Consider the following 9,260-nt stretch of genomic DNA (forward strand, 5'->3'; position numbering starts at 1 on the left):
AAGCACCCGATCTGTGGGAGCCATTTCCGCTCAGGGGACTCGGGGACTCTACCACTGCACTTGGGAACTTGTGCCCAGGTTTCACAGGTCCTAAATATATATATAAAACTAGATAAAAATTATCTTTTTCTAGTTTGGGCATCCCAGCCTTCCTCTTCATGCTGGAATTTGTTCCATGCTGATGAGGACCAGAGAGCTGGTGCCCTCTCTTCTGGCTTCCTTCACATCCCACACAGGGGACCAGGGCAGACCCCTGCGACATGTGTGCTGGGGACCGTAAGCACAGCCTTGGTGGGCTGTGGGGAAGCCCTTTGCAGGCTGTTGTCCTCCATGTCAGTCTCAGGGCCCTCCACTTGTGCTCTCCAAGCCCTGGGGACATGCTTGGGGAAAATGTGGGAGCCCCCAGCCTCCCCAGCAATCACAGCCAGTTGTTAGCAGTCCCTGCTTGCCGCGGAGCTCTGCCATCCATCCAGCTTTAATCCACTTATTGCAGTGCTAATTACGCATCGCTTTCATTTCTTAACCAATGTGTCCCCATAAACTAAATTAAGCATCACGCAGGCTCCTCTGACATCAGTTTTGTCATCTTTAGCAACAATGCATCATGATGGGAGAAGGTGTGGGCTAACCAGACAGTCTGTGTCTTCTAACCCGTTGTGGTGGGGTTTTAACCCTGCCCGAGGTGATGATTCTGAAGGTGCCTGGTGGCTTTAAGGGACCATTTTGCTCCTGAAATTGTCCCTGCACGTTGCTGCTAGGCTGTGGGGAAGGGCATTGTGCATTGCACCTCTGTCCTTCCCGTCACCCTGCCACGAGGATGGTGGGATTTCAGGCAGGGGGGTCCTTAACACACAGACCTTCACTTCTTGGAGATGCCCTTTGCCCACCTAGCCCCAGTGTGTCCCCTCCCTGCGTGCCCTAAGCTGGGAGACGTTGGATACAGGGAGCCCATCCCTTCCCTGCACATCGCCCGGCCCCTCCAGGGCTGTTGGGTTTGCTGTGGTGTGGAGAAAACCACCCCCAGCGCAGGTGACAGTCACACCGCAGTGTGGCCCTGAGTCAGACCGAGCATCCGGAGCTGCGGCTGAGCTCCTCCATCCCGGGCCCTTGGGCGGGCTGTGCTTCCCACGTCGCCCCTTCCCAGCCTCTCCGCAGCGCGTGGCTGCCTGGGAAGCTGGTTCCTACGCGAGTCCTGGCTCTTTGGGAAGCCACCAAGGAGCTGGGTGGAAAGAGGAGGCTTCGGCATGGGGCTAAAAACTGAGCCCAGGGGTGTCCCCAAGGAGCAGAATCAGACACTACTTCTATTGTATTTCCCGTGCCTGTCCATTTGTCCTCCTGCCTACCGTTATGCTGCCCATCGCCAGTCTGCAGGCACTAGGTGTTAGCATTTCACCACCACCACCACCATGAAGTGAAAGGAATAATTGAAATATTGTTCAAAAAGCAGCCTCAACGAGTGCCGAGCTCAAACCCAGCGCACCCCTGCTGTTCCCTGACATTTACATTTTCCTGCTTCCCTGCTCCCCTCATAAAGCCTGGGATCTCAGTGGGAGAGGCTGCTGTGCCGTACCCATGGCCGGGCAGCCTGAACGCACCCCACCGCTCGGCCCCAGCCAGGGACCGCTCGTTCCCAGGCATGCGAGGGCTTTGCGAAATTCAAACTGTATGTGTTTTGCCCATACCATGGCTGTGCGAAGTAAGCGAAAAACAACCCTTCCCTTGGATTATTGAGGAGAGGCAGCAAAAAATCTGCTGACATTCTCTGGAGCCATCTATCACGGCTCCAAACGTACGAGGCAATCGCTGTAGAACTGGAGTTTGGCTCCGTAAAGGAAAAAAACCCCACCCCATGCCTGTTGCAAACAAGCATAGCACAAAATAAAAGCCTTACAAGGCTGGGACAGCCTCATAGATAGATTGCTTTTAAATCCCCAAAGCAATGGTGATAAATCTTTTTATTGGAAGCTCCAGAGATATTGTGTCACTCAGAGTGTGTGATGGTGCGGGGAGAAAACAGCTCTACGAGCTGCTGAGATTCTCCCGGGAGCGGGGCCAGGGGTGCTCGCGGGGTGATGGAGGGGGAATGGGTGCTTGCTGTGGGGGTGCAGGGGGCAGGAAGGTTCCCCCAGCACCAGAAGCGGGTGGTTAGGCAGGAATTGGCTGTTGGACAGATGCTGCTGTAAATCTAGAAGGACAGATGGAGGACTTTTGGGGAATGGCTCTTTGGAAACAAAGCGTTTGGAGAGGAGATGGCGGCATGGAGCCCGACCCGGCCACGTGCCCTGTGTTGCAGGGACAGGGAGATGCTTCCCCCAGCTCCGAGCAAAGACCTGGAGCAAACCCATCCACCGGCATCTGCACACTCTCCCCCCAGGGCCTGGCCCCCCGGTGTCCCTCTGCTCTGTCCCCCCAGGGCTCCATTGGGTCCTGGAAGGATCATTTAGTGGGTGAGAACTCCCAGGTGGTGTTTTGGGATCCTTCTTCCCCCACAGCCATCCTGAAGCACTGGTCAACCCGCTTGGCTGGTTACATGGCTGGGAGCAGTGGCAGCAACTTGCCCCATCCCTTGCTTCTGTTGCCTCCCCTCCCCCGGCCCCCGCAGGGCTCTTTGCTTCTGTACCACCTCCCCAGGAGGAATAACCCAGCTAATTTATACTGGGAAAGTGGCAGGGGACCAGGCTGACCCCAAGGGCGCAGGGCAGTGGGAACCATCATCCTTGGAGCAAAGAGGCTCCTTAATTCCCTTCCTGGGGGCTGCAATGAGCCTGAGGCGGGCAGGAGCCGGCAGTCACTGCCTTCCCAGTGACAGAGAGATATAAAACCCTCTCCACGGAACAGTTCTGCCCCAGAACATCAGTTCCCTTTTTATTAGGTTTCATGCCCTGACTGCAGCTTTTACTAATATTATTTATGGGATTAAAGGACTTGCCTGGGAGCCTTCGATGACAGCATCCCTCGTGAGCCCGGCTGGCATGCAGTACCCGGGGACTTGGGGCTGTCTCCACACTCTGTTCCAAAACCCCGGCCAGGGGAGCGAGGTTTGCCCGCACATCCCCACCCAGGAAACGCCACCGGCCGTGTTGCAGCTGCGGCTTTGGAAAGCCTTCGGGATGTGTTTTGGGGTGGTCGCTGGCCCAGCTGTGTGTGGGAGGTGGGCGAAGGGGCAGCCCCCAGCATCGCCGGCTGACACGCCGGGGCCTCAGCAGTGCATTCCCCTCCTGCATCTCAGAGAGAGGAATTCAGGGTAGCTGAGGAGGACGTGGAGTCCCACGTCAGGGGACAGAAGGGGAGCTGGGAACACAAGGCAGGATGAGGGTGAAGCCCATGCCTCACCTTTCTGGCTGCTCTGAACTCCACCCCAGCTGTGCTGAGCCCCAGGACCCCCTCAAAAAAACCCTGGAGGGCACCCACACTCACCTCTGGCACCAACCAAGAAGCTCGAGCTGCAGTGGCCACAGCCGTATCCTCGCACAGCCCGGCTGCCCGCAAGAACAGAGACGCGACTTCCCAATCTGTGGCACAAGGGACCCCGAAGCTCTGCACAGGCAGCTGTTGCTGCGTAATTAAATGCTATCGGTCACCCATTAAAAAGCCATTCCATGGAGGTGTGCAGCCAGGGAAGTGGCTGGGTGAAGTGAGATGGGGCAATAACGGCTGTCAAGGAAGCATCAGTCACTCCACCCATGCAGCAGTGATGAGGGACCCCAGGGTGCTGTCCCTTGCCAGTACCATCAGCGATGGGAGCCAGAGAGGGAAGGAAATAGATGGATCTTGATGCCCTTGGCCATGCTGGCGTCTTCTGGAGAGGCTGTGAGCAGCTGGCAGGACCCTGGAGAGCAAAGTTACTGCAGCCCCGTGCCCACCCTCACCCAGCAGCACACAGCAGGTCCCCATGAAGGGCTTTTGTGGGGATGGGGAGTGGGGAGGGAAACTGTTGCACCCCCCCCAAGCTGGGGACCAGGTCAGTGGAGGCAGCACAGAGTTTGCAAGCCCCAAATCCTGCCCGTTCTCGGTTGCTGGCCTGGCCGTGGCCCCGTGTGTTGTGCTTAGGAAGGGCTGGAAGCAGAGCAGCAGCAAGCAGTGATGCCCCTGCCAGCGCTCTGCTCCTCTGGTATGGCTGCTCGGGTCCCCAGGCGAGCCCCGCTGGCACATCCGTGCTGCCCGGAGGCACGGCTGCGGGACATCGAGCCTGGGGAGCCTGCCCAGCTGCTGGAGGAGAACCGGGGCTGAGGAATTTCTGCAAGGCAGGAGCTCACTCAGGCTGCTAGGACAGCCCCTCAGGTGGCATTTCCGAGCCTCGGTATTTCATGCTGCAGGACGACCTGGCGTACACCGGGAAGTCAGCGGCATTGATCTCAGACAGTAAATCGATGGGTCCTTCCAGCCCGGGGGAGCGCAGCCAGCCAGCCCGCGCTCCCTGGCATTTTGGTGACATTTCCTGATCTGTCTGGGGACAGACTGATCGCTGCCGCTCCGCAGGCAGCTCCCCCTCTGCAATGGCCCCAGCCCCAGCTCGGCCCGAGCATCCCGAAGACCGGGAAGGGTGCGTGCATCCCCCTCACGCCTTCCCTGCCGTGCTGTGCCCTGAGCCTGCCGGCCCCACAGACTGGCTGTGGTGGCAAAGCCCGCAGGCAGAGTCAGTGGGACACCCCTGGTGCCCATCACCCTGGCACATGGCCTGCCCGTCACCCCCCAGGAGGATGGCCCATGTTCGGTCCCGTGCTGGGAGTAGGGCTGGGTCCGCAGGGACACAACTAGGGCACAGATCAGGCCAACAGGTTATTTTTTAATTTTCAGTGAGGCATGGCCCATGCAGGGATGGAGGAGGGCTCCCCGCATCCCCAGTGGATGCAAGGGACCATGGCAGGCTGAGGAAGAGGAGGGTGACACCCACCAGATGCACGTTGGAAGGGGGAGAGCGGGGCATGTTTGTGGGGCATGGGGAAGGCACAGAGCTGTGCCTCGGTGCTGCAGGCAGCCTACGGCTCCCGTTGTCCTGTATTTCCCCCTGTGGTCTCTGGCTTTGGAGGGAGCGGCCATGCTCCTTCCCCTGCCCTCAGGGACCCGGAGCGGGAGGGAAGCTGGGAGCAAGGAGCTGCATTGGCACCCTGCAGCCAAACACTGGCTGGCACCCCTGAAGGGATGTGCGAGAAAATCGGGGGCACATTGGTGCCAGAGGGCCCCAGGAGGATCTCGAGGGAGAAGGCACCCACAGACCTTTTTCCCCCCTCCATTCCGTGCAGACCTCTCCCATGGGTCTCTCCATGGGTCTCACAGAATCACAGAATCACAGAATGGTAGGGGTTGGAAGGGACCTCTGTGGGTCATCTAGTCCAACCCCCTGCCGAAGCAGGGTCACCTACAGTAGGCTGCACAGGACCTTGTCCAGGCAGGGCTTGAATATCTCCAGAGAAGGAGACTCCACAACCTCCCTGGGCAGCCTGTTCCAGGGCTCCATCACCCTCAGAGGGAAGAAGTTCTTCCTCATGTTCAGACGGAACTTCCTGTGCTTCAGTTTGTGCCCATTGCCCCTTGTCCTGTCACTGGGCACTACTGAAACTCTCAGCTCGGGTGCGAACACCTCTCGGGGCACCCACCCAACACAGTGTCCCAAAACAGCCCGGGGTGGCTGACACCCCTGAGACCTGTGCCCACGGGCTCACCTTGCTGGGCTGGGAGGGACCGGATGTTCTGGGGGGCTGCTGGCATGTCCCTGACATAGAAGCCAGCCATCCCCACACCACGAGGGATACCCTGGCCTTGGCCAACCCTAGTGCTGAGCACAGCGGGTGCAATGCATGCAGGGCACAGCATGGCCACTGCCGCCGTGTCCCCGGAGCAGCACTGCCAAGAAAACCAGCTTTCGCATCCCAGTGGGACAGCACAGAGAGGAGGGGACCCCTCCATCACTCCTGCCCCACTCCCCACCATGGGATGGGTGGCATGGTCAGATGGATGCTGATGGTGGGGAAAGCCGGTTCCAGTCCCCCCGTGTCCTCCTGCTCATCAGCAGAGGGACACTGCATGCGTGGTGGCCTGGCCGCCCTCCACCTCCTCCAGCTCGTACTCATCAGCATCGGAGTGGTGCAGCCCGTTGGCACTGGGCATGGGCTCGCACTCGGTGCTGCGGGTGGTGCCACGGGTGACGCTGGGTGAGTATTTCCGTGACCGTGGTGGGCGGTGGCCGGGGTGGCACATTGCCTCCTTGAACATCTCCCGGAAGCGGGTGGACATCAGGTTGTAGAGGATGGGGTTGGCGGCCGAGCTTAGGTAGAAGAAGACGCCTGAGATGATGTGGACGTACTGGAACATGTAGAGCATGTGGCTGGTCCAGGTGGAGACGAAGCTCCAGACAAGGCGGTCGGTGTGGAAGGGGGCCCAGCAGATCCCGAACACCACCACCAGCACAACTGTGGGGAGCCGAGGAGCCAGTGTTACTGGGGGGACAGGGCTCAGCCCCCTGGGGACCTCCAGTCTGTGGCCAAGCACTGCCCCATTTCAGCTTCAACCATAGCAAAGAACACCCCAAAAAAGCATGGGAGAGAGGAAGGGGGAGAGGAGCAGGGCCCCCCCAGTGCCTTTTTGACTTGCTGCAATGGGCTGGAGGTCCGGACCAGATCTCCCTCCCTCTGTCTCCTGCCAGGGCTGCTCCAGACACTGCTGTGCCGCGTGTCTCTGCTCCCCGTCGGCAGGCAGCGGGTCCTGCCACAGCCGCGGGGCCATGCAGCATGGCTGTGGGACACCCCGGTGGGCATCCAGCCTCTGGGAACCCTGCCACCTCCACCAGCAAAGTCCAAGGAGCAAGAGCTTTTTGTGCCCTCTCCTCGTGCTCTGCTTTTGGGGTCTTTTTATAACCCTGTTCTGCTGATGGAAAGGAAAGGGAGTCATGTGTAGGTGGTCCTGGGGTCCCCAGTGCTGCTATACCCATGCCACACCACATCTCTGTGGCACACAGGGACGGGTGGTCCCTTGTCCCCCTCCCAGCCCCGGTGCTGGGGGAAGCGGAGCTACCGCTTGTTTGGGACATGGCAGAGAAGCAGCCCTGGCACCACCAATGGACTGGGCTGGGCAACCCGCCATCGCTGTGCCGTCACCGGGCTGGGAGCATGCGGAGGTCAACGTGCCGGGGAGAGGCGGCTACTCTAAGGCAGCCAGAAAGGGGGCCAGAGGCTGCAGAGACAGGGCTGGGGAGGGGAGCAAGGGCACAGAGCAGTGGGACAGAGGGATGATCCAGCCTTGGTTCAGTGCGTCACTGCCCTGGGACGGTCACAGAGGCTGCAGGGCTGGGTAGGAACTGGTCCCTCTCTGGGAAATCCCATCACTGCCGCCAGTACATGAGGTCTGGGCTGGGGGACAGGGGGCAGGTTCCCCCATCCCATCCCAGCTCCTTTCTCACCCAGCACTTTCCTGGAGGACGGGAGGGGTTGCAGCTGGGAGGAGGGGAGGTCTTGCAGCTGGGAGGGAGCTGGCACAAGCAATCCCCACCACAGTACCGGAGCCACCTTGGTTTCCCCCCAGTACCCTCCCAACACAACCTTGGGAGATACTCCCTGGCTCTGCCCCTCACCAGCATCGGATTCCCCACAGTTGGACTCACACAGCATCTTCGTGACCTGCCTCCTCTTGACTTTCTTCTGTCTCTGGGTGTTGTGGCACTCGCGGCTGCTGTCAGACTTGGTTCCCAAGGCCTCCAGCATCTTCTCTTTCTTGAGCTGCAGGCCAATGAGCAGGTAGAGGATGCTGATGGTCCCCATGGGCAGGAAGAAGAAGACGATGGTGGTGATCTGGATGATGAGGTTGTATGTCAAGCGCGGCTTCACCAGGGTGCAGATCTCAGAATCGGGCACCCGCCCCCGGCCGGGCACATAGAGAGGCTGCAGCCCATGGAGGCTGGTGTTGGGGATGGAGCAGACGACCGATAAGACCCATATGGTGACAATGACCTTCTTGGCGTGGTTCCTGGTCACCACGTACTTGGCCTTGAGCGGGTGCACCACGGCGATGTAGCGCTCCACGCTCAGGGCCGTGACGTTGAGGATGGAGGCGAAGCAGACGGCCTCGAAGAGCAGCGTCTTGAAATAGCAGCCGCTGGCGCCCAGCAGGAAGGGGTAGTTGCTCCACATGTCGTACAGCTCCAGTGGCATCCCCAGCAGCAGCACCAGCAGGTCGGACACGGCCAGGCTGAACAGGTAGTAGTTGGTGGGTGTCCTCATGAACCGGTGCCGGAGGATGACGATGCAGGTAAGCGTGTTGCCCACAGCCCCCACCACGAAGATCAGCAGGTAGATGACACAGACAGGGACAAAGAAGCTGGACCGTCGAGGTCCCAGGTACTTGTCCCGCAGCTGCTCCTCCGTCAGGTTGGCATCCTTGGGGTCAAACAAGGTCTCTGGGTGAGTCCTGCTGCAGAGATCGGGGCTGATGGGCTCCACAGGAAAGTCTTGCTGGGGCAGGGGGAACTCGAGGCTGGAGCAGTTGAAGTAGGGATTCATGGCTGCGGAGAGATAGGGAGGTTTGCAGGATGCTTTCCCAGCCCCTCTGCTGCCCCTGCTCCCTCTGTCCCTCTCCCCGTTGTGTCAGGGTGCCAGGATGCTGCTGATCACCACGGCTCTGCACCCTCGCCCCCATCCTGCCACAGCCTTTCCTTTGGGAAACCACGCAGAATCTCCCCCCAACCTCCCTCCAGAGTTCCCAAGCATTCCTGGTCCCGTTTCCCATCCACAAACAACCCTGACAGCTCCCCAGCCCACCTTGGCCCCTTTGCCCCTCTGTCAAGGGGTTCTCAGCAGGGCTGTCCCCTCTCCCTGCTCCCAGAGCAGAGCAGGATACAGCCCCAAAGCCAGCCCCAAAAATCAGTCCCGACTCCAACTCGACCGGCTGTGCAGAGGGGCTGACAGAGTGACCATAAAACATCCAGGGGGGAAAAAATTGATCTTCCTCCCCAGAAAGGACTTACGGCTTCTCAGGAAGCTCCAGACGAAGGCTGAGGTCCCACCACCCCTGCGCCGGACAGGGTCGGGCTGGGGAGGGAGCGTGGGAGGGGATGGAGACTTCACTGCCTTAAGAGGCAGGCTAATGAAATCCTGCTGCTGCTCTCCCCTCGGAGCGCAGCTCGGAGAAGCCGCCTGCCCTTATCCACCTTCCCCCTCTCGTCCTCCGTCAGCAGAGGCTGGTGGGTGAGCTGGGAGGGGTGGGGGGGGCTTCCTTTCCCACTGCTGGGCAAGCAAAGCCTGGTGCTGAGACCCTACCCCTGCCAGCAG

General features: G+C 59.9%; 1 protein-coding gene across 1 annotated transcript; it reads right to left on the bottom strand.

The window, feature by feature from the left end:
• Positions 1–6,006: 6,006 nt before the first annotated feature.
• NMUR1 (neuromedin U receptor 1) lies at positions 6,007–8,492 on the bottom strand. The gene is made up of 2 exons (XM_075417350.1): positions 7,598–8,492; positions 6,007–6,410 (listed from the first exon to the last, which is right to left on the bottom strand). Exons 1-2 carry the CDS (start codon positions 8,490–8,492, stop codon positions 6,007–6,009), a joined length of 1,299 nt encoding a protein of 432 aa, XP_075273465.1.
• Between the last annotated feature and the right edge of the window lie 768 nt (positions 8,493–9,260).

This window comes from Opisthocomus hoazin, chromosome 4 (genome assembly GCF_030867145.1).
Source record: "Opisthocomus hoazin isolate bOpiHoa1 chromosome 4, bOpiHoa1.hap1, whole genome shotgun sequence".
Classification (NCBI taxonomy): Eukaryota; Metazoa; Chordata; class Aves; order Opisthocomiformes; family Opisthocomidae; genus Opisthocomus; species Opisthocomus hoazin.